We start from the raw sequence: 25,116 nt of genomic DNA, 5'->3' as shown, positions 1-25,116 counted from the left end.
TTTATAACGCAGAGCAGTGAAAATAAAATATCATTTTTTTTCCTCAAAAATGATTTTTTTAGCCCGCTATTTTGTATTTTCACAAGGGTAACAGGAGAAATTGGACCACAAAAGTTGGTGTGCAATTTGTCCTGAGTACACCGATACCCCATATGTGGGGGGGGAACCACTGTTTGGAAGCATGGGAGAGCTCAGAAGGGAAGGACCGCCATTTTGGAATGCAGAGTTTGATGGAATGTTCTGCGGGCATCATGTTGCGTTTGCAGAGCCCCTGATGTGCCTAACCAGTAGAAACCCCCCACAAGTGACCCCATTTTGGAAAATAAAACCCCAAAGGAGCTCATCTAGATGTGTAGTGAGCACTTTGAACCCCCAAGTGCTTCACAGAAGTTTATAACGCAGAGCCATGAAATTAAAAAAAAAAAATTTCTCCCCTCAAAAATGATTTTTTAGCCCGATATTTTTTATTTTCCCAAGGGTAACAGGATAAATTGAATCCCAAAAGTTGTTGTCCAATTTGTCCTGAGTACGCTGGTACCTCATATGTGGGGGGGAACCACTGTTTGGGCACACGGCAGGGCTCAGAAGGGAAGGAGCGTCATTTGACTTTTTGAATGGAAAATTAGCTCCAATCGTTAGCGGACACCATGTCGTGTTTGGAGTGCCCCTGTGTGCCTAAACATTGGCGCTCCCCCATAAATGACCCCATTTTGGAAACTACACCTCCTAAAGAACTTATCTAGAAGCATAGTGAGCACTTTGAACCCCCAGATGCTTCACAGAAGTTTATAACGCGGATCCGTGAAAATAAAAATATTTTTTTATTCCTCAAAAAATGATTTTTTTAGTGCGCTATTTTTTATTTTCACAATGGTAACAGGAGAAATTGGACCCCGAAAGTTGTTGTCCAGTTTGTCCTGAGTACGCTGGTACACCCATATGGGGGGGGGGACCACTGTTTGGGCACACGTCAGGGCTCAGAAGGGAAGTAGTGACGTTTTGAAATGCCGACTTGATGGAATTGTCTGCGGGCGTCATGTTACGTTTGCAGAGCCCCTGATGTACCTAAACAGTGGAAACCCCACAAGTGTCCCCATTTTGGAAACTAGACCACCCAAGGAACTAATCTAGATGTGTGGTGAGCACTTTGAACTCCCAAGTGCTTCACAGAAGTTTGTAACGCAGAGCCGTGAAAATAAAAAAATATTTTTTTTCCTCAAAAAATGATTTTTAGCCTACTATATTTTAATTTTCCCAAGGGTAACAGGAGAAATTAGACCCCCAAAGATGTTGTGCAATTTTTCCGGAGTACGTCGATACCTCATATGTGGGGGTAAACCACTGTTTGGGCACACGTCGGGGCTCGGAATGGAGAAAGCGCTGTTTGACTTTTTGAACGCAAAATTGGCTGGAATAAATGGTGGCGCCATGTTGCGTTTGGAGACCCCCTGATGTGCCTAAACAGTGGAAACCCCTCAATTCTATCTCCAACCCTAACCCCAACACACCCCTAACCCTAATCCCAACCCTAATTATAACCCTAACCACAACCCTAACCCCAACACACCCCTAACCCTAATCCCAACTCTAACCCTAACTCCAACCCTAACCCTATTTCTAACCCTAATTCTGACCCTAACCCTAATGGAAAAAAAAAAAAAATTTCTTTATTTTATTATATGCCCCTACATATGGGGGTTATAAGGGGGGGCGGTGATTTACTTTTTTTTCCCATTTTGTTCACTGAGACTTTATCACAGTGATCAAAATAAATGAATGAATCTGCAGCGTTGCAGATTCGAGCGGGCGCATTGCGCATGCGCCCGCCATTTTCCAAGATGGCGGCGCCCATCATCAGAGACGGCGGGACTCCGGAAAGGCCAGAGGGACATCGGAGGCACCGTGGAGGGTGAGGGGTGGATTGGAAGGCGGGGGAGCGGAGGGAAGGGGAGGGGGGGGCAGATTATGACAGCGGCTGCCGATCAGTGCCGTCAGTCGGTGTCGGCAGCTGATCGGCGCCTCCAGTCGGTTGGGGGGGGGGGGGCTGATCGGTTTTGCCAGCCATGAATTATAATATGAATTATAATATTTAACCAAATTTAATTTTTAATATTAATATTAATTTTAATATTAAAATTTAATAATATTTAATAATATTTAATAATAATATTTAATAATATTAATAAAAATTTAATAATATTTAACCAAATTTAATTAGTGAAATATTACAATCGCTCTGATTAGCTGTCAAAAGTGAAACAGCCAATCAGAGCGATCAAAGGCACCTGGGGGCTAAGCCACGCGCCCTGGGGTTAACTTTGAAGGGTCCTCTATGTGCGGGTCGGGTGACCTTTCAGTGACCCTGGTCACCCAACCCGCAGGGGGGCTTTAAAGTCATGACGCCACATAGGCGTCACTGGTCATAATGGCACCGGTTTTCATGACGCCTATGTGGCGTCATTGGTCGGGAAGGGGTTAATATGTTGGCGATCAACTTTTTGGGCATTAATCAACTACAGGCTCCTAGACATTGTTCAGAAAGAAGACTGTTTTCCTTAACCATAAATCTCCTGTTTAAAAAGGGCCCAAAAGTTCTCAGCTGGTTTTAGGTCAGGTGAGGAAGGTACCAGGTAATTATTTTTGTATCTTTAAGGCCTTTACTTGCAGCCAAGCAATGGAGGACTTTAATGCTGTGATAGAGAATCGTCCTGCACATCCTGAATGTGTTAAGAAAAAAAAAGTTCCTGTCTAGGGGAGGAAGCAGAATAGTATACAGACGTTACAGTATAGGATTGCAGCTGATTCTTTCTGTGAGGTGAAACATGTTTTTTTAAACAGGCAGGGAAATGTTTTACCTCACAGAAAGCAGCAGTTGCGATCCCACGCTATAATGTCTGTATGCGCTCTTGAACTGGAGCAGCTCTGTTTGGTCAGACACAGCCATTGCACAGCAGGGTCACATTTATAAGATTATCACAGCACAGAAACATTATTTCAATACATCCCATTGTAGAACTTACTTTTATTCCAATGTCTGTTGATTAAAATGCACTTGGTTACCGGGAAAACCCAATTAAGTTACACATTAATTGGACAAGTTAGAGGCTTGAGAAGAAAAGTGGCAAATGTTCTATAAATGTCAGTTTATGCACTTGACAATGGAAACCACTGCACAGTGGAAACCACTGCACAGGACAAATGCTTATTCACACTTCCAATATTTTTTTTTTTCGACGGCAAATTTAACTACAGCAACCAGCGTCCGTCACCTACTGCGAAGGCGAATGAGATCCTGGAATGCATAAAGCAGAAAAGCACCCGATGGGAGCATACACTGACAAAGACACAGATCACTTGGGAATTCTCGGTCAGTGGAAGTTATTGTGAAGATGTCACTAAAATAGTTAGAAAAATGAATCTGATGCCTTTGCAAACAGTAACACCTGAAGAAGAGTGGTTAAGGCAGGAATTTGTTTCAAGTGTCACATTTGAAGTTGGTAATTAAGTTTCCCCCCTCAAATGATCAACATTGACTTGGTTAACATCAATATTGCAGGAGAAAAGCTTAAACGTGATTGCATATTAAAGGGAATCCGTTGGCAGGATTTTGCTACCTCATCTGAGAGCAGCATAATATAGAAAGAGAACCTGATTCCATCGATGTATCACTTAGTTTACTGGGTGCAGCCTGACAAAATCAGAGCTTTTAGATGTAACAGAGCTCAGAATCCTGCCCCACCACAGCTTTCTATATACATTATATATTGACCGTGATTAGCTTACCAGAGGAGGTGGTGCGGTTGGACCAGGGAAGTGTGCACATACCCTGAAACCACAGCTCACAGCCTAATAAGTGACACATCCCTGGAATCTGTCTCAGCACCACCCTCGCAATGTCCTCAGATTACATAGCAAAAGCCTGCTGACAGATTCCCTTTAACTAATAAAATTTGAAAAATGCACTTTTCCTTACCTTTAAGGTTCTCGTTGGGGCCCAGCCAGTGCCATCTATTGAGTGTTCTCTCAGTAAACTGAAAAAGTAAAAAGCAATTGGAATATTAATGGAGGAGGTCTTATTTCATCTGTTATTTGCAAAGGGGTATGGGATGGATAGATAGATACAGATAAAATAAGAGCAGGGAGCATATCAATGTTCTTTACCTATCCTCACCCTCCGATATACATGTGCTTATCTATGTAGTGAGTATGCAGACGTGCCCTCATAAACAAACAATGCCAGATGAGTGCCCTTCATAAACACTAGACCAGCTCCCCCTTTAAACAATGAGGAAAGTGTCCCTCATGAACGGAGCACCTCCATAATCACCAGAAGCGTCCTCTATATAGATAACCCTAGTCGAGGACCCAGCATAATCAATATAGCATACCCAAAAACTATGCTGGCCATCCGCCCCATAATCTGCCGGTAGGGTGTCTTTCACAAATAATGCTAGGGGAGGAACAAGGTAAGTGGACCTCAAAGAAATATACCAGAAGTTTGCCTCAAAATCACTAGCATAGTTTCCCCCTACGATAGGCACCCCTAAATCGAAAAGTGGAATTATGTGGGCTATGCATGGCACTATTAAGAACGCACTTTACGTCTAATTAGATAATCAGTAGAAAAACAACAAAAAACAACAAGATAATATTTATACCCATGGGTCTACAGCAGAATGAGCTGAAAACACAGCCTTGGATAAAATGGCTACATGTTCACATTTCGGAGTACCGGTATTCATTGTGAAATCCGTCAACATGGCATATGATATTTATCTTGAAAACCTAATAATTTGTCACTACTTCTGCCACAAACAGCAATATTATGTGGATTTGTGTGATCAGGAGCAGAAAATTTCACACAGAGAAGACCAACTGGGAAATTTAACTTATTAAAAAATAGAGAACGGTAGATTTAGAAATAAAGCAAACCTCTGCTGAAAACGTACTTCGCAGAGCTCTGAGATCATCACATTCAGCACCTTTGCCAAACCTCAAGATCAGCTGATCTTGCTGTAAATCTCGCCATCTGAATTCACTAACAGGAGCTTACTATTGTATGTCATGGTAGATATAGGAGCCCGGTCCTGGTGACTGCTTCTACAAGCCTACTTGCTCCCATTATTCTTGCCTCCTCCTACAAACCCCTAACTCAAATTTGTACATTTCACATGAGAGAGAGACAGCTGGCCAATATCAATGTCCAGAAAGCTGAAATGAGGACTTCACCTAGGTGGCAAACATCCTTACAGACACAACCAGACAATAATGTCCAGTTTGCTATCCATCTTCCTAAACACCTACATACACGATCCATAGAGTAAGGCTTATATGCACAAAATATCAGAAACACCAAAAATAGAACAAATGCAAGCCAATAAAATCACCAAGACCTGTATTATTAATATGTTAAAAATACACAATAACAACAAAATAAAGAAAATCAAGCACCATAGTTATTATTATTATGCATTTATATAGCGCCATTTATTCCATGGCGCTTTACATGTGAAAAGTGGAAATATAAACAAGTATAATAAACATGTGTAAGACAAGGGACACACAAGTACATAAGGAGAGGGGACCCTGCCCGCGAGGGCTCACAGTCTACAGGGATGGGTGAGGATACAGTAGGAGAGGGTAGAGCAGGTCGTGCGGTGGTTCAGTAGACCGAGGATCATTGCAGGCTGTAGGCTTGTCGGAACAGGTGGGTCTTCAGGTTCTTCTTGAAGGTTTCCATTGATGGCGAGAGTCTGATGTGTTGCGGCAGAGAGTTCCAGAGTATGGGGGAAGCACGGGAGAAGTCTTGTATGCAGTTGTGGGAAGAAGAGATAAGGGGGGAGTAGAGAAGGAGATCTTGAGATGAGCGAAGGTTGCGTGCAGGTAGCTACCTAGAGACCATGTCACAGATGTATGGAGGAGACAGGTTGTGGATGGCTTTGTATGTCATGGTTAGGGTTTTGAATTGGAGCCTCTGGGCAATAGGAAGCCAGTGAAGGGCCTGGCATAGGGGGGAGGCTGGGGAATAGCGGGGAGACAGGTGGATTAGTCAGGCAGCTGAGTGTAGGATGGACTGGAGCGGAGCCAGAGCGCTAGAGGGGAGGCCAGAGAGTAGGAGGTTGCAGTAATCGAGGCGGGAGATAAGGGCATGCACTAGTGTTTTTGTGGTTGAGGAACGAGCGGATCCGGGAAATATTTTTGAGTTTGAGGCGGCAGGAGGAGGGGAGGGCTTGGATATGTGGTTTGAAAGAGAGCGCAGAGTCGAGGATCACCCCAAGGCATCAAGCGTGCGGGACTGGGGAAAGAGAGCAGCCATTGACATTGATGGATAGGTCTGGTGGAGGGGTAGAGTGAGATGGGGGAAAGATGATGAATTCTGTTTTGTCCATGTTCAGTTTGAGAAAGCGAGCAGAGAAGAAGGCCGAGATAGCAGACAGACATTTTGGGATTTCAGTCAGTAAGGAGGCGAGGTTGGGTCCAGATAGGTAGATCTACGTGTCATCAGCATAGAGGTGATACTGCAAACTGTGGGATTCTATGAGATGTCCCAAGCCAAAGGTGTAGATTGAGAACAGTAGGGGTCCTAGGACAGAGCCTTGAGGAACACCAACAGACAGGGGGCGAGGTGAGGAGGTGGTGTGTGAGAGGGAGACACTAAATGTTCGGTCTGTTAGGTATGATGAGATCCAGGATAGGGCCAAGTTTGTGATGCCAAGAGATGAGAGAGTCTGTAGTAGGAGGGAATGGTCTACGGTGACGAAGGCAGAGGACAGGTCCAGGAGAAGGAGGACAGAGTAGTGTCGCTTGCTCTTGGCAGTTAGTAAGTCGTTAGTGACTTTATTTAGGGCAGTTTCAGTTGAGTGATGCGATAGTTTTTTTTTGAATCAGATCTTTTTTATTAAACATTCAGGAATCAATACAGAAAGAATATGACATCTTATATAGCTAGTAAAATTTACATTGAGAGCAAATATTATTTAAAGGGTAAAACTCTTCCTGTGTAAGAATAAATAAAAAGAAGAAATCTCAAAACACAGATATTTGCATAAAATTGAGCCTATAAACAACATGGCTCCACAAATAAACAAAAATCAAAATTATACATCAGTGCCTCATTTCAGCGGGAAAACCATCCCCGCCAGCCGCGCCACTCCGCATCATATTTCGCCCCCCCCCGCCCCCCACGGATATCAGGTCCAATCCACCCCAGCTCCCTCCCACCGCGCCACTCAAAATCTACTTCGCCACAAAGGGCACTAGACTTTATTTTCACCCCCCAAGCATCCCCTCATCGCAAGCACAACAGCAACTGGTCCAACATCGCATCCCGTACCAGTGCGCCCGAGGGGAGACCCGGTGACTCCATCCATGGCTGCCAAATTTTGTAAAACTTTCTTAATGCATTTCTTTTTAAATAAGCCCCCCTTTCCAATCTGATGACATTATTTAGTTTATTTTTAAGCTCTGACAATGTTGGTGGCATAGGATCCAACCAATGATATGCAAGTATCTTTCTTGCCTGATACAGGATGCGTGCTATTCCCAGGGCCACTGCAGAGTCCGGGTCAACCCCCTCCTCCCACAAATTCAACAAACATAGACGAGGTGACGGTCGTATTGTGATATGGTATACTTGGGCTATGAGTCCCAGGGTCTGCCTCCAGAAATCCCCAATGTGCCCGCACTCCCACATAACATGCATCAAGTGGGCATCATCCTGCCCACACCTAACACATTGTGTATTGGGCCTAAGTCCCATTTTAAATAATAAGCTGGGTGTTTTATATACCCTGTGAATGAGATATATTTGCGAAAGCCGCTGGCACTCAGAAACCGCCATTTTAGGGACCTGTTCTAGAATATCGGACCACTGGTCCTCCGTCAGGGGGCCAACGTCCCGTTCCCACTTATTCTTAGCAGCAGTCAGTGGATATGTCTCCAGATGGGCAGGCAATAATCTTTTATATAATTCAGAGATAAGTCCCCTAGAAGACTCAGATGTAAGTAGCATATGTAGTGTTTGATTATGTGTCACTATCACCGGATTTGTCCTTCTCTGTTTTTCCAATGCATGTCTTAGCTGTAAGTACTGATAAAAGAAGACGTGCGGGAGGTGAAATTCTGTTCTCAATTGTTCAAAACTCTTAAGAGTATTATTTTGCAAAATTTGTGACACCAGATAAATCCCTTTATCTTCCCATCTTCCGAACCCCACCAGCTTTTTGATCTCTTGCAAATCCGGATTTCGCCACAATGGCCACAATTCCGTAGGCCCATTTATCTTCAAAAGAGACTTACCCCTATCCCACACCTTGAAAATCATAGCCAACGTGGGGTATCGTGCCCCATTTATCTGCCGTCTTCCCACCTCCAACCGGCACCCTGGATATTTCCATACCGATCCTTCCCTCACAATATCACCACCATTGTCACACGCCCCGTCTCTACCCCAACCCTTAAGATGTTGCATCTGGGAGGCTATAAAGTATATGAATGGGTTTGGCACCGCCAATCCTCCCTCCTCCTTCCCTCGCTGCAGTATCTCCAAGCGAATCCTAGCCTGTTTTTTCTTCCAAATTAATTCCCGGAATAATGTATTTATTTTTGCAAAAAAGTCCCTACAGATCCACACCGGAGAATTATGTATCAAATATAATAATTGTGGCATCATTACCATTTTGATTAAGTTAGATCTACCAATATTCGACAACGGCAGGCGACACCAAGTATGTACTTTTGCTCTAAATCGCTGCAACAGGGGCTCCAGATTCAGAGCCCGAAAATCCTTCGGGGCAGGACTAACAATTATACCCAGATACCTAAACCTCCGAACTACAGGGACCGGTATCTGCAAATCTGAGAAATCCGCCGGGAGAGGGTCTATCGGCATTAAAGCTGATTTGGACCAATTAATCCGAAGACCAGACCTCAGCCCAAATTCTCGAATGACCTCCATTGCCGGCAAAATCGAGGAATGTACCTTATCTAAATATAGAAGTAAATCATCCGCGTACAATGATATCCTCAACTCCACAGTTCCACATCTGAATCCCATTATTTCTCTGGACTTCCGAATTGCAACTGCCAATGGCTCCACCGCAGTAGCAAATAGCAAGGGCGAGAGCGGGCACCCCTGTCTAGTACCTCTCCCAAGAGGAAAAGACTCAGAGACCCTGCCATTAGCCCCAACCTTCGCCACCGGCGAGCCATACAACAGCCTCACCCAATTTATAGAGTGATGCGATAGTTAATAAAACACCGGCAGATATCACCAAAACAAAGCTAGAACCATAGTGGAAACCTTGTTGTACCAGTAGTAAAGGAAATAACAAGGGTACAGTTGTGCTCAAAAGTTTACATACCCTTGCAGAATTTTTGCTTTCTGGGTCTTTTTTTCAGAGAATATGACTGATAACACAAACTTTTTCTCCACTCATGGTTAGTGGTTGGGTGAAGTCATTTATTGTTAAACTACTGTGTTTTCTCTTTTTAAGTCATAGTGACAACCCAAAACATCCAAATGGCCCTGATAAAAAATTCACATACCCTGGTGATTTTGGCCTGATAACATGCACATAAGTTGACACAAATGGGTTTGAATGGCAACTACAGGTAACATCCTCACCTGTGACCTGTTGGCTTGTAATCCGTGTGTGTGCATAAAAGCGGAGTGAGTTTCTGGGATCCAGACAGACTCTTGCATCTTTCATACAGCCATTGACGTTTCTGGATTGTGAGTCATGGGGAAAGCAAAAGAACTGTAAAGGGATCTATGAGAAAAGGTAGTTGAACTGTATAAAACAGGAAAGGGATACAAAAGATATTCAAGGAATTGATAATGCCAGTCAGCAACATTCAAACTGTGATTAATAAATGGAAAATCAGGGGCTCTGTAAAAACAAAACCACAGTCAGGTAGACCAACAAATATTTTGTCCACAACTGCCAGGAAAATTGTTCGGGATACAAAGAAAAACCCACAAACAATATCAGCTGAAATACTGGACTCTCTGAAAACTAGCGACTATTTCAAGATGCACAATAAGGTGGCACTTAAAGAAAAATGGGCTCCATGTTAGAGTTGCAAGAAGAAAGCCATTACTGCACAAATGCCACAAAGTATCTTGCCTACAATACGCAAAACAGCACAGAGACAAGCCTCAAAACTTCTGGAACAAGATAATTTGGAGTGATGAGACCAAATTTGAACTTTTTGGCCACAACCATAAACATTACATTTGCAGATGAAAGGAACACCATTCCTACTGTAAAGCATGGAGGTGGATAGCTGATGTTTTGGGGATGTTTGAGCTACAAAGGCACAGGAAACTTGGTCAAAGTTGAAGGAAAGATGAATGCAGCACGTTATCAGCAAATACTGAAGGGAAATTGGCAATCATCAGCCCGGAAGCCGGGCATGGGACGTACTTGGACGTTCCAACATGACAACGATTCAAAACAGAAGGCCAAGTCGACTTGTCATTGGCTACAGCAGAACATAGTGAAGGTTCTGGAGTGGCCATCTCAGTCTCCTGACCTCAATATCATTGAGCCACTCTAACAGATCTCAAGCGTGCAGTTCATGCTAGACAGCCCAGGAATTTACAGGAACTGGAGGCTTTTTGCCAAGAAGAGTGGGCAGCTTTACCATCTGAGAAAATAAAGAACCTCATCCACAACAACCAAAAAGACTTCAAGCTGTCATTGATGTTAGAGGGGGTAATACACGGTATTAGGAAATGGGGTATGTGAACTTTTGATCAGGGCCATTTGGATGTTTTGGGTTGTCATTATGATTTAAAAAGAGAAAAACACAGTAGTTTGACAATAAATGGCTTCACCCAACCACTAACCATGAGTGGAGAAAAATTTTTGGTGTTATCATTCATATTCTCTGAAAAAAGGCCCAGAAAACAAAAATTATGCCGGGGTATGTAAACTTTTGAGCACAATTGTATATATCTATTTTACTTAAATAATACATACAATAGAGAAAGGTAATAATGTAAGTGAATATATTATATTAAGGATAAGGTATATGATAAAACAGATCATATTGCATACCCACATGGCTCAAGTAGTACATAAAACAAGAATGATGGTGAAATCACACCCCCCACACCAGACGTGCAATCATAATTTAGGTCTTCTACTCTGTCCCATACTGACATAAATAAAGTGTGCAGATTATTTTACATGTAATTTTGTAATTGAAGCTTAATTTACACCCCAAGGTATATTATCCCAAGGATTTATTTCCAATGGTCATATCAGAGGCAAAAAAAAAGGTGCGGATTTACGACACGTTTCTACTTATGGTGTTAAAGAGACTGTCAGCACAGAATGACTTCACACCACGCACAGGTGTTCGGTGCTGCACGGTGGAGCCAATCATTTACATACACCTTGCCACCTGCTTCATTTCCGTCTATCTCCGCCTCTCTCTTCCTTGATTGACAACTCTGGCTTCATAGATCCAAAGAAGGGTGGAGATGGATGGAAAACAAGCAGGTGGAAAGGTGCATATAAATGATTGGCCCCGCCTGTTTTCAACAGTCATTCTGAGCTGACAGAGTCCCTTTAAATTACCCATCAGCTTGCTTCTGGGATGAGTAGTTCTTTAGTAGTCTGTTTACACAGGCAGATAACATTTCCAATCTGTGCACATATGCGCTATTGTTCTCGGCAGCACACATACTGCTTACACAGTATTGAGAAAAAGAATTTTAAGTCAGTTAAAAAATAAAAAAAGCGTTTTGTTAGTCCATCGTGTGATCAGCAGCCTGTCTACACAGGCCGATTTGTTGAAAATGTCCAGCCACAGGATACTGTACGGGCATTATTACAGATGAGAAGGTAATCTACATGATTTATAAAGCTGCACACTTTCTAATTGAGATATATTACACATATGCTTCATTTCACACGCTCTTAGTTTTGAACCATAATTTCCATGAGACAATCCCTTACAATATTTACTCTCTGTCCTGAACAATCTCTACAATTACAGCGTTATACATTTCTCTATGAACGGGTTAGATAATCTAATCTCAACAATCTTGCACATATCATGCCAACAGTGAGACTTCTTTATTGTCCTATTGATCGTGATTTTTACAAGGGCATAATTGATAAAGATTAATAATAAATTTATATTGTTTATCATCTTCATTTTCTGTGGTCAATTATCACAATATTTCGTCAAGGTGATTTGGCAATCTAAACAGGTGTTTAGTCAATTGATGCTTTTAAGGGGGATCTGTCATCAGGCTTTAACTACCCCATCTGAGAGCAGAAGGATGTGGGGCACAGACCCAATCCCAGTGATGTGTCACTTACTGGCTGCTTGTTGCAGTTTTGAACAAAAAAAATCCCCGTTTTATCTGCTGCAGGTCTAGCAGGTCACTAAATGCTGAGCTCTATATAACTCTGCCCACACCCGATTGGCAGCTTTCTGTGTATATGAGCGGAAATTTGCCAATCAGTGGTGGGGGTGGGGTTACACACAGTTCATGAATATGGGGGGCTACATGGCAGCATTTTTACTAGTCCTGGCACGATAAATCTTCTGCAGATAAAACAGTGATTTTATCAAACCTACAGCAAGCAGCCCAGTAAGTAACATCACTGAAACTGGAGTCGGTCTATATATTATGCCGCTCTCAGCTTAGTTGGCAAAAACAAGGTGACAGATCCCCTTTAGGCTTAGTGCCCACGTTGCGTTTTTTTATTCGTTTCCGCTGCGTTTTTTTCCCGCAGTGGAAACGCTTAAAAACCGCTACTAAAACGCATCCTCATGCAATCCTATGGGATTCTGCAGTTGCTGTGCCAATGCTACGGATTTTTCCGCTGCGGAATCACAGAGGTAAAATCCACAGCATGTTCATTATTTCTACGAAATCGCAGCGCTTCCACACCCATAGGATTGCACTGAAACGCTCACTTTACACATGTGGCTATGCCCACCATGGGTAAAGTGAGCGCTTCATGTGCGGATGGTACCCAAGGTCTGGAGGAGAGGAGATTGTCCTCCATACCCTGGGTACCATATCCCTGTAAAACAGGAGGTCAGTCGCGCAATGCATCCCTGGGAACGGAAGTTGCCGGCAGCGCCAATGAGGGGCGGGAGGGTTTCAGGGGCCGACGGAGGGTAAGCATATCTCTATTTTGTATTATTTTTAACATTCTTTTACTATTGATGCTGCATAGACAGCATCAATAGTAAAAAGTTGGTCACACTTGTCAAGAACTATGCTTAACAATTGTGACCAACCTGTCAATCACTTTTCCAAGCGATGCTTCAAATCACATGGAAAAGCGCTAGCATTGTGCAAGCTAAAAATGCTTGCAAAACGCTTGTGTTTTGGGGGAAAATGCATGCGAATTCCGCATGCGTTTTACCCGCGGAAGGGAGTTGCGGACATTTCCGCAGCATTTCTGCAAAGATTTCCTGAAGGCTCAATGATCAGCTGGATGATCAATCAACAAAAGTTCATTTGTAAACTAATCACATCTTTTAATGTTTTCCTAAAGAATAATCATTGATCTGCAGTATTTGCCTTCTTATAAACCGGTTTTGGAAAATGTAGAGTGATGAACATGTGTAGTAATGGATCACTGCCGAGGAGTTTAACATACAGATGACTGCTCCATGTAAAATGGAATAAAACGAGTGACGATTGTTAGGCTGTATTAGTCGATCAGTACAGCGGATTAGCTAGTGAAAGGTCCCTTATAACAAAAAATGGGCTGTCATTGTGATGAAATGCCACAAAGCTTAAAAGTAAATGGCTGAAATTTAATGAAAAAGGATTCAATAATTTGGGCACTAAGCAGTCAGTGAATACTTCTGTGGGAAATAGTGAAATCATTCTCTTTACACTGGATATATAATTGGAACGAATAGATCAAATGTCAGATATGGCAAAAAGTGTTTTTCACCTGTAGGGACTATTATTTTTTTTTTCCTTCTCACTCAAATCATGTATTTGGTGCTAATATAAACCATGTTCCCTTAGGTTTCAGTAAAAATGTGGCACAGTTTGGCTTTTACAGGTTCTCTGCTTCTATGCATAAACCACCTGAGGGTGTGTGCACACGCTGTGGAATCTGCTGCGGATCCGTAGCGGTTTTGCTGCGTTGTACAGTACCTTTATTTTCTATGTAAAAAAAAAAAAAAAATACAGTGCACATGCTGCGGATTTTTCCGCGGTTTACAATCCGCAGCATATCAATTCTTTAGTGCAGAAATGCTGCGGTTTCACACCTCATCCATTATGAGGTGTGAAACCGCAGGGCAAAACCGCAGGCAAACCCGCAGTCCTGCGGATTTATCTGTGGTTTTCACTTCAAAATCCGCAGATCCAAAAAACTACGTGTGCATATAGCCTGAAGGGGCTCAGAAAAAGACTGTAGTTACCAAATCCTTGTTAGACCATCTTAACAGATTCTAAATAAACTCATCTTCAGACAGGATAAAACACAACCTAAAGGGGGTTTTACACATAGCGGATTCGCTAACAATATCGCTAAAGCATCACCGATTTGGTGACGCAGCAGCGATATTGCTAGCGATGTCGCCATGTGTGATACTTACCTCCGACCGGCTCCCCCGCTGTCTGTCGCTGATCACGTGAGATCACGCAGCTCCATTTCTCGTCAGGCGCTTCCTGCTGGCGCCGACGAGCGACGCGTGGACGCGGACGGGAGGACGTCAGGATCGCCGCATCTGAAAGGTAAGTAACGACCGCTGTATCGCTGCTGCATCGCTGTGAGATCTGCCTGCTTGGCAGCTCACTAGCGACCACTTAGCGATGCACCAGCGATCCTGACCGGGTCGTATCGTGGTCGGGATCGCTGGTGCATCACTAAATGTAAAAGAGCCTTTAGTCCTGTTCTTCTCTGAAGGGGCAATTGTCATATTTACTTTTCCAGAGGAGCATGCATGGCATATAAGTCTCCTCACTCTGACATGACAGGCTTGGCTTGTCACTCTGCACAAGGAGAAACGCCAGCCCTTAGTTCACTTTCTTAAAGGGAACCTGTCACCAGGTTTGGCCGATATGAGATACAGCTACCACCTTTCAGGCCTGATATGTCATTCTATAATGCTGTATATAAGCCCCCAACCCGATCTGTAAGAGAAGAAAAAAAAACTTTTATTATACTCGCCTGCGGGCGGTGTGGTCTGACGCCTCCCATAATATTCTTAAGATGCCATCCTCCTTGGTTTGTGTGAATGACGAGTCATCCACAAGTCTCCTCGGCATTACTCTTCTGCGCATGCGTACTTCTATGCCCTGTTGAGGTCAGAGCAAAGTACTGCAGTGCTCAGGGCCTCTGACCTTTCTCGTCGCCTGCGCACTGCAGTACTTTGCTCTGCTCTCAACAGGACAGAGAAGTACGCCTGCGCAGAAGAGTAATGCCGAGAAGACTTGTGGATGACGCATCATTCACATGAACCAAGGAGGATGGCAGCCTAAGAAGATAGGAGGTGTTGGATCGACTGCCCGCAGGCGAGTATAATAAAAGTTATTTTTCTTCTCTTACAGGTCGGGTTGGGGGCTTATATACAGCATTATAGACTGAAATATCAGGCCTGAAAGGTGGTAGCTGTATCTCATATCAGCCAACCTGGTGACAGGTTTCCTTTAAGCCTCTGACCTAGCCAAATCAGATCTCATACTTTGCACTGATGAGGAGCAATATGCCAAGCCACATGGCTGCAAATTTAGACTCTGGTTTGGATTTATCCCAAGTCATGTGACAAGACTCCATATTGACTTTTAGGATTGCTACATCCAGTAAGTGGCGTTGAGTTCTAATCCTCTTCCGCTCTGAAGAGGCAATTTGCATAGTAAAATATGAACAGTTGTTATAAGGCAATCCTATAAAGAGAGCACGGCACTCAGGAATAGTTTGGTTGTTTGTGCTCAAGCCGGATATCCAACCCATCAATCAAAAATGACAAAAATCTTGGCACTCAATATGTGAAATATTCAGACACTTTTATTTTGTGCATCCAGACAGAAAGGTTTAAACGTTTTCGGTCCAGCATAGGACCTTCATCAGAAAAATCTCGTTTACTGGATGGCCAGTGGAAATGTTAAATGCCATTTAACATTTCCACTGGCCATCCAGTAAACAAGATTTTTCTGATGAAGGTCCTATGCTGGACCGAAAACGTTTAAACCTTTCTGTCTGGATGCACAAAATAAAAGTGTCTGAATAATTCACATATTGAGTGCCAAGATTTTTGTCATTTTTAGTTGTTATAAGGCAGCCGGTGTCTGATTGATGCGGCTCATGGTTTGGGAAACAGCTGACAAGCTCCCTATAAAGCAATACAACTCCAAGTTCTGTAAACTTTAATGCTTATTGGATGTTGCTGATCAGGTGATGTGAATTTATGTAATGAAGGAGCGGCCTAAGGATACAACCCCCTTTATCGAGGTATGCAGAATTATTAGGCAGCTTGTTTTCCTCAGGCAAAATGGGCCAAAACAGATATTGAACCGATTCTGAAAAAGTCAGCGATCGTTAAAAGTCTTGCGGGGATGCAGTACTCTTGTAATTGCTCAGATATTTGGACGTAATCATAGAACCAGCAAGAGTTTTGTAGCAAATACTTAACAGGGTTGACACCAAACACGCACATTAAATGCCAAAGATTTGAGAAGAATCAAAATTAAGCGACCAGAAAGAAATTATCCTCCAGTGCTGTCATATTCCAGAACTCCAGCCTCCCTGGAGGCCCAGAAATATAAGGGGTTCAGTGCTCAGACATATGGCAGAGGGAAGGGAGGCTGAAACCCGACCACCACTGAAGAGGAGAAAGAAGTGGAAATGTCAAGACTGGCCCAAGAAATATGTGAGGACAAATTTTTCAAAGGTTTTATGAACTAATGAGAGGAGCGTGACTCTTGCCAGACCAGATGGATGGGCCCTTAGATGGATCAGTAACGGCCACAGACCTCCACTTATACTCAGACATCAAGAAGGTGGAGGTGGGGTACTGCTATGGGATGATATTATTAAGGATGGGTCTTTTCGGGTTGATAATAAACTCCAAAATCGACTCCCAGTTTTTAGAGAACACTTTCTTCCAGCAATAGTACAGGAAAAAGCAGGAATCTTTCAAGAAAACCAAGATTTTTCCGCAGGACAATGCTGCATCGCAGCCCTGAAGTCTCCACTGCTCGGCAGTAAAGGTCTTAAAGATGGAAGAATAATGACGTGGACTCTTCATCACCTGACTTAAACCCCATTGAGAACTTGTGGGGTCTTCTTAAAGTGGAGACTTACGGTGAAGGAAAACAGTCACCTCTCTAATCAGTGTCTGGGAGGTTGTCGTTGGCGCGGCCCAAAAAGTTGATGGTCAACAGATTAAGAAACTGACCGATTCCCGCGGATGGGAGACGTATGACTGGCGTTAGGAAAAAAGGGGGGGCCATATTGATCACCGATATATTTTTAAATGTCAGAAATGTATTTTTGTACATTGAGTTGTTTGTTCTATTATCCTCACTGTAACATATGAAAATAAACAATTGAGATGGGAACATTTACGTTGCATAATAATTACGGTATGCACACAAATATTAAAGTTTTGTCTTTCCTTGGAGAATATCTAAGAAAAAATGAAGCGTATTAACCTGCTGGATTGACTGACAGCACTGTAGTTGTTCAATAATAAAAATCAATCAAAAACATAAAGTTGCCTAATAATTGTGCCAACAGTGAAAACCTATTGATTTTTGTGAAAAGGTTCTCTACCATAGATTACCATTTTTTTTTCTCGAAAATACAGAGCAAATCAGAAGGTATTTTGCTGATGTGACAAAATAACATCAGAAGCCGCGATGACAGAGGCATTGCATCGTTAGCCCGGGCTCATTAGGAAAGTATTTCATAACTGCTATGGAGCAGCTACAATATCGGTTTCCGTGCAATCACAGCTATCTGCACAGACCTTTGTCAGTGGTTTTCCTAATGACTAGTGTCGTTACAGAAAGGGGAAGGCATGCAGTCAATAGGTTATAACCTTGGCTAGAACAATACGATATGCCGAGCTTTAAAACCTGAGTCGGCTCAAAGAGAGAAAAATGTAAAAAGTTAAAAATAAAAAAAATAAAGAACAACTTTCAGAAACAAACACAAAAATAGTTCTCACCTTAAACAGATTTCCCCAGTCTCTGTGATGTTCGGATGCCAGATCCGTGTTAAGCACTTCACTTTAGGAGGCTGCGGACAATGGAGAAATAAATGTTACAATGTTAGGACTGAAGTGAGACAAACCATCCGGTCAAAGTCAGCGGGGTCTCTGTATGGGGCAGGGGAGACAGGCCAATAATCGCACTGGAAAGTAAATTGCTTCAGACATTTTTTCAGCTTGCTCATTGCAGATTTTTATATTTCTAATGGTGTTAGAATTGGCAAATGTGAGGAGATGGCTCAGATGTAGGTGAGCCGAGGTGTGCAAAACTCACATTTCCTGCCAATAAAGCTGTAACAGTCCCTAGGAGAGTTCACACAAGATTTGCCTTCATGAGAGCTACGATACAGACAGATGTAACGAGCATGTGAACACGTCCCTATGGGCTTATGTAGGGCTCGATCATCACACGTCCATTTTACGGCTTACCCTTTACATATGGCTGCGCCTGCAACGGTAAACCTTAAACATTTCAAATATTTTATCTACGGAAAGTTTAGGACAACTAACTCATCGGGGATCTTGTTACTTTCTGAAATCCCCAAGCACACTTTGTGCAAATATTCTTTTTGTGCATTTGAAGAAAACTGCTCTTACATAATTACATGTCATAATTGGCATGCGTTAGTGATGTGCCGTCATGCTGTGACGGACCCTCGGACGCGGTCTGCAGCGTTCCGAGGATCCGTCACAGCTGCGCTAAAGCGATCACATAATGCGATTAGAAAAAAAGAGTAGCAATAGCGCAGTCCGCTTAACGCATGCATTGAACGTACTACCATAACGCTATGTGAACCAAGCCTTAGTATAAAAAAAAAAAAAAAAAAAAAAAGTAACCTAACAATAGATTCATGCTGCCCAAACCAAGCGGAGCAAGAATCAATCACTGCACTCACTTTTTCAGAAGTGCCTGTTTAATTCTGAAATGAGGCATTTCAACAAAAACTCTGATTCCAGGTCCAAAAGACAGGTCGCCGTCAGCTTCTACCCGACCTGTCCCCTTATACCGATGGGTCTCTCCCTATATGTGTATATAGGGGTAGACCTGTTAGCCTAATGAAAGGGGGGCGGGGAGAAGCCACCAGAACCCTGCCTTAGACTAGTCATCCAATACTAATGGTACATGATCGCCTTTTCAAAAGTAGGTTCTCTCTGGAATGCCGCGGGGTGGTCCAGGGTAAAACATACACAACTGTGATAATAGTTCAGCCAGTGTCCAATTCTTACTGACCGTGGTTCGAGGAGCATGAATCTAATGATCAGATTCCCATTAAAGATTTTTTTTTTTTTTTAATTCTTTATCAACAATTTTATCCCTTAAAATGCTCACTCTTTATTACTGAAGCTATTGCTCCACGCATACATCTACATAAGGCTTAGAATTTGTTTTCTAGACCAGATACCGGATAATATATTTTCAATGGCTTTAATCGCAAGACCAAGGGTTACCCAAGTTGGGCAGAGGTGCCATGATGTTTCCATCAATTCAGCCTCCTATCTCATGTATTGGCATAATTTTTGACATGCTTTAGTTTGCAGTGTCATTAATATATTTACAGTAGATGTGTCTATAATAGCACATCAATCAGTGGGGTTGATGTATATAGTCCGATAAGCTGATTAGTGCCCTTCCTGCGAAACAAAAGCGTTTGCAGCTCTAAACTGTAGGTGGAAATGTATTAACCATCTCAGACGCTGCAGTGTATAGAAACAAGTGCGGTTTATTAAGCTTTGTGCGCCTCATCTGTTCTACTGCGTCATTTCCTGGAGCGGCCGTGTGTATCTCTCGGATATCCAAGTAACAGGGACTACAACATCTGATGCAACCAAAGTCCATATTAGTTGGATTCACAGCCATTGTTATAACAAAAGAGAAGGGATATACACATGTCATATATGATATATACAGTATATATTTCATATGCTATTTATAAAACGCTCCGCATTGGACTATGGACCGACAGCTGGCATATGTCCTGTGTTAGAACAGAGAAACAGACTTCAGAGTGCAGAATGAGTAAAAGGCCAATGACTCCAAGACATGAAATCCAACACCACAAAATAGTCTTTGGATTAAAAATACACTGTATAAATGTTAGTCAGCAGCAGTATACCGATGCGTTTCGGATAAGCACAAACGCACAAGTATATTTATAAATAATCTGACCAATGAACAATGGAGAGACTAACCACGTGACAACATGATCACAAATGTTAAGTTGTTGGTCCACCAACCTCTAGGTACCCTTGGAGATCCCGTTTCTTGACACCCACTTGCTTCTCGTGACGTAGTAAGGATGAGTGGTGTCAGAACTTTCCTTCAGTTCTTCCAAGGATAATGAGGTTTGGATTTTAATTGTCAAAGTAAAAGGCTCATCAAGACGACTAATTTTTCTCATATGGAATTAAAAGTCTGAGTATCATCAGTGTTTTCAGAGTCCGGTCAGTGTCTGTTTTTAACATGAGCGTTTGGTCAGGGTTTCATCAGTTTTTCTCGGATGAAAAAAAAAAAAAATGAACTGATGAAAGTTTCTCAAGCGTCGATCAGTCGGCTGAGTGCTGTCCAACGTTTTCACAGCTACTCAAGACATGCCTTGACAAATTTGTTACAAGACTCGGATCAATACCGGACATGTCTCTGTGCTTTTGACCTGATCACTGATGTCTGAATGAGGCCTAAACGTGATCCTGGATTTTTCATTAAGGTAGTTGATTGGTTTAAGCAAAATGAGAACTATGGATTTATCTGTCACTAGCGCCAGTTACCTGCCACACACGTTAGCATCTCTATGATGCTCTAGCGATCAATCATGTCTTAAAGAAATGACCTTTTCTTTTGTAAAAGTGACCATCATGATCATAAAGAATAAAGCCTCATAAGCCCCACTCCCTGGAGCATGCTCCAGCATTGGAAACATATTTTAGATGTTTTGTGAGTGGGTAACGTCAGAGCCATGACCGGGAATGCAAGCGTGACATGTCCCTTCTACAGGTCCGACTATGCTACACCGGGTCGTTATATAGTCGCAGTTCCTTATTTTTATCGATTTCAAGTTGCTTATATTGCAAAACCATAATTCCAAGTGGTATACAGAGATTGTCACCATCACTTCACTACCTGTGAAATACGGGTCACACTCTAATTTACCCATCTTTGGCTTTCTATGAAATGTGTGTATGCCTATCTACAGGTTAAAATCTTTTTTTTTTACACATGGAAGGAAATTGAAAAACTCAATAGAAATCAACTAAAAAAAACGGGGAAAGCGTACAAACTCCATGGAGATACTCCCTATGCTCCAGATCCCAAAGAGGCAAGGGATCGGTGCTAACCACTGAGCTGCCGCAACAATAAGCTTGATTAGAGATAATGGAAGCATAGACTCTTGCTCACAATTCGTAAAGAAAATGCTTTTGATTCAACGGTTGAGCTGAGGAGCAGCACTTGGGGAATTTTTTGCAGAGATTAGTATTCCTGATTGCAGAAGGACTAGTGCTATGTTCATTTCGTCCAATAACAGCCATTCATCAACCTTCAGATGCCAAAGAAAGGATAAGACATTCATTTCATTAGCTTTCAAATCAATGAATAGTTTAAAAAAAAAAACCCACAGAACAAGCTGATCATTTTTATTTTTGAAAGATAAATATGGTGTGCTTGGAAAAAAAAAAATATATTGACAAAAATAAAATTATATCTAAGAAGTAGGATACTTACACATTTGTATAAGTACGTGACACAGGCCATAAATATGGAATTATCTGGTCTAATTGCTGCTGAATATGGAACATATTTTTTGTTCTGCGCCTATTTAACGGGAATCTATTAACAAGTTTTTGCCACCTAATCTGAGAGCAGCATAATGTAGAGACCGAGACCCTGATTCCAGCGATGTATCACTTACTGGGATGATTTGTATAGTTTTGATAAAATCAAAGTTTTATCAGCATTTTATCACTAGAGGACTAGTACACCTGCTGAACGGTAGTCAAGCATATTCACAAGCTCTGTGTAACCCCGCCCCCAACACTGATTGAAAGCTGACAGTCCGTGGTGTGGGTGGGGTTATAGAGGTCACCATTCATAGAACTGCTAGATCTGCAGCAGATAAAACTGGGATTTTATCAAAAAGACAGTAAGTGGCCCAGTAAATGATACATGGCAGGAATCAGGGTCTCTCTCCATATATGCTGATCTCAGATGGTGTGATTAATATCTGCTAACATATTCCATTTAACATACAACCTCCTCTTGGCTAACAAGACCAGATCTACATATAACGAAGAAGGGGCCACAACAGAGAGGGACTAGCAAAAAAAAACAAAACAAAAAAAACATAAAAAAGCACGAGATTCATAAGACCAGCAGAATTTAGACCAGATAAAACAATTATCTGGCAAGTGACAAGTCTTCTTTGATACGTTTGGTGCATCTTTGACTCAAAATGTAAAACTGATGTCTGCTATAAAATATAAGCTTGTTATAATGCCTGTTTTAAGCTTGATATATTCAAAAATTTATACCATTTTCTATCTTTATTAATTAAAAATATATTAAAAAAAAAAAACTGCTGGACCCGACCCCCCTCCCGATTTGTCATTCTGATTTTATTACCATTTGTGAAAATGGTATGAGACAAGAAAATGGGGATGATTCATCAATAATGAAAAAGGGCAGGCTTTTCTATGTCACTCTTGCTGGAGTAGATGGCGCCAAATTCACTAAGAGACGCAGGCCACTTAATGAATTAGGCGCCTCTTCTGAGTGACGTACGCCTCCATGCACGATGCCAGAAATGCCATTTCAGTGGGGACTGGAATAGTATTTTTGGCTTACAAAACGCCAACAATTTGATGGGCGTGCGCGATCATGCCCTGTCCCACTCTGACTTTTCCCCTGCTCCACCCATTTCGGGGGAAGGGGGCTGATTCAAACCGGCATGAAAATGCCAAAATTCGAGAAAAAAAAAAAAAATTGTGCAAAATTGTTTGACTTTTCAAAGACATCATGAATTATCGCAATTTTTCGACTTTTAGACACGTCACGAAGCGAGAATATGGAAACCAAGAAGAGCTCGGAATAAGTTGCTGTCAGTTATATAATGAAAGCTAATGGAGTTGGGAGGTTAAGTCATTAACATATGTCCTAACGCTCTCTCATCACACAGCTAAATGAGATGCCCTCGTTCCTGATAGCGAGGCAGGAAAAGCAATGACAGCCCCTCTGAACCGTACACGTCAGGAGGAAATGAAAAAGACCCTGGCTGTGCATATCACAGAACCACAAAAAAGAACAGACGGCTCATTTATTTCCTGTGAGAAGCGGTGACCAGCCTTATCTTTGCAGGTAACAAGGGAATTGCTCCAGCCGCATCGGTTAAACTGGCGGGGGCCAGGACAGAATGTGAAATTACTGTCAGGAGCACAGCGTGGAGCTTTGCCCTTGCAGAATGTTCGAGAAAATGAATGAAAAAGTCTCTTCATTAAAACCAAAATTAATTTACTCACCAATTTAAAAGAAATGATTCATTCAGAGGAAAGGCATAAGGATTAGGAAGCCATGAAGTGCTCAAGTCTTTTTCATATCCACTTAGTATTTTCCGTATCGTTCAGTCTTTTCATATATTTAAGGTTACATTTTTTTTTTTTTCTTTAAATAAAAATTGGGTGAACAAAAGGTTAATTGAACAGTTATGTTTATCTGGATTTCTAAAGTTGGGGGGCAACACAGTTACAAAAAAAAGCTCCCTATACTATACTCATGTAATAGAACCTCTATTTCTGTAAAGGTTCGTGAAAAAAAAACAAAAAAAAAAAACAGATTTAACCTTCCTATATGAAAGCTTTATTTGAGGCTAAATTATGTGCTTCCATGAAAGTCCTCTTCGATAAAGTCTCAGTGTTTTTTCTTGTCTCGTACCCCGGCAGATACATGTGTGGGCAGCTGGCAATCTTCGCAAATTCAGTGCTGCTGAATTATGATGCAATATAATGCTGTGCAAAAGTTTTAGGCAGGTAAGTATATAAGGGGACAATACAAATACCTCTCCGAGGATCTGTTTAAACCAAGGAAAGTGACGGTCACAAGGGGGCATTCTCTGGGTCTGGAGGAGAGAAGGTTTTTCCACCAACATAGAAGAGGATTCATTACTGTTAGGGTACCGTCACACTTAGCGATGCACCAGCGATCCCGACAACGATACGACCCGGTCAGGATCGCTGGTGCATCGCTAAGTGGTCGCTAGTGAGCTGCCACACAAGCAGATCTCACCAGCGACATAGCAGGGGTCGGGTGTAGCTACTTACCTGTCAGACGAGGTGATCCTGCGTCCTCCCGCCCCCGTCCACGCGTCGCTCGTCGGCGCCACAGGAAGCCCAGCAGGAAGTCGCCGATGAGAAACGGCCCAGGACGTTCTCGCACAATCAGCGATAGCCAGCGGGGGAGCCGGTCGGAGGTAAGTATCACACACAGCGATATCGCTAGCAATATCGCTGCTACGTCACAATATCGGTGACGCTTTTGCGATATCGCTAGCGATCTCGCTTAGTGTGACGGGCCCTTTAGGGCAGTGAGAATCTGGAATTCCTTGCCTGAGGAGGTGGTGATGGCAAACTCAGTCTGGATGTCTTCCTGGAGCGTAACAATATTGCATCTTTCAGTGATTAGGTTCTTTAGATCTGGGGATTAATTCTGACGGAATATAGGCTGAACTGGATGATAAATGTCTTTTTTTGGCCTTGCTAACTACTGTATGTTACTATGTAGGTGTGGAGAAAATGATTCAAAGTAAGAATGGTTTCAAAAATAGAGTTAGTAGTTTATTTTTATTAAGAAAATTATAAGTGAATGAACAAAATGGAAAGCCAAATCAATATTTGGTGTGACTTTTCTTTCTTTCATCA

The 25,116-nt window shown here is 42.3% G+C and overlaps 1 protein-coding gene across 2 annotated transcripts in view; it reads right to left on the bottom strand.

Annotated features, from left to right (window-relative positions):
• Nucleotides 1–25,116, bottom strand: part of UBE2F (ubiquitin conjugating enzyme E2 F (putative)) — a 291,784-nt gene that overhangs the window by 98,530 nt on the left and 168,138 nt on the right. For both annotated transcript variants that reach the window (XM_073553244.1, XM_073553243.1), the window contains exons 6-7: nt 18,172–18,242; nt 3,974–4,031 (exon numbers count right to left, since the gene is read on the bottom strand). In XM_073553244.1, coding sequence (XP_073409345.1) covers nt 3,974–4,031; nt 18,172–18,242 — 129 coding nt within the window. The remainder of the gene's footprint in view (nt 1–3,973; nt 4,032–18,171; nt 18,243–25,116) is intronic.

Source organism: Dendrobates tinctorius, unplaced genomic scaffold (assembly GCF_039654945.1).
Source record: "Dendrobates tinctorius isolate UK_male_01 unplaced genomic scaffold, ASM3965494v1 ptg000199l, whole genome shotgun sequence".
NCBI lineage: Eukaryota > Metazoa > Chordata > Amphibia > Anura > Dendrobatidae > Dendrobates > Dendrobates tinctorius.
This window is presented reverse-complemented; position numbering and strand designations above follow the sequence as displayed.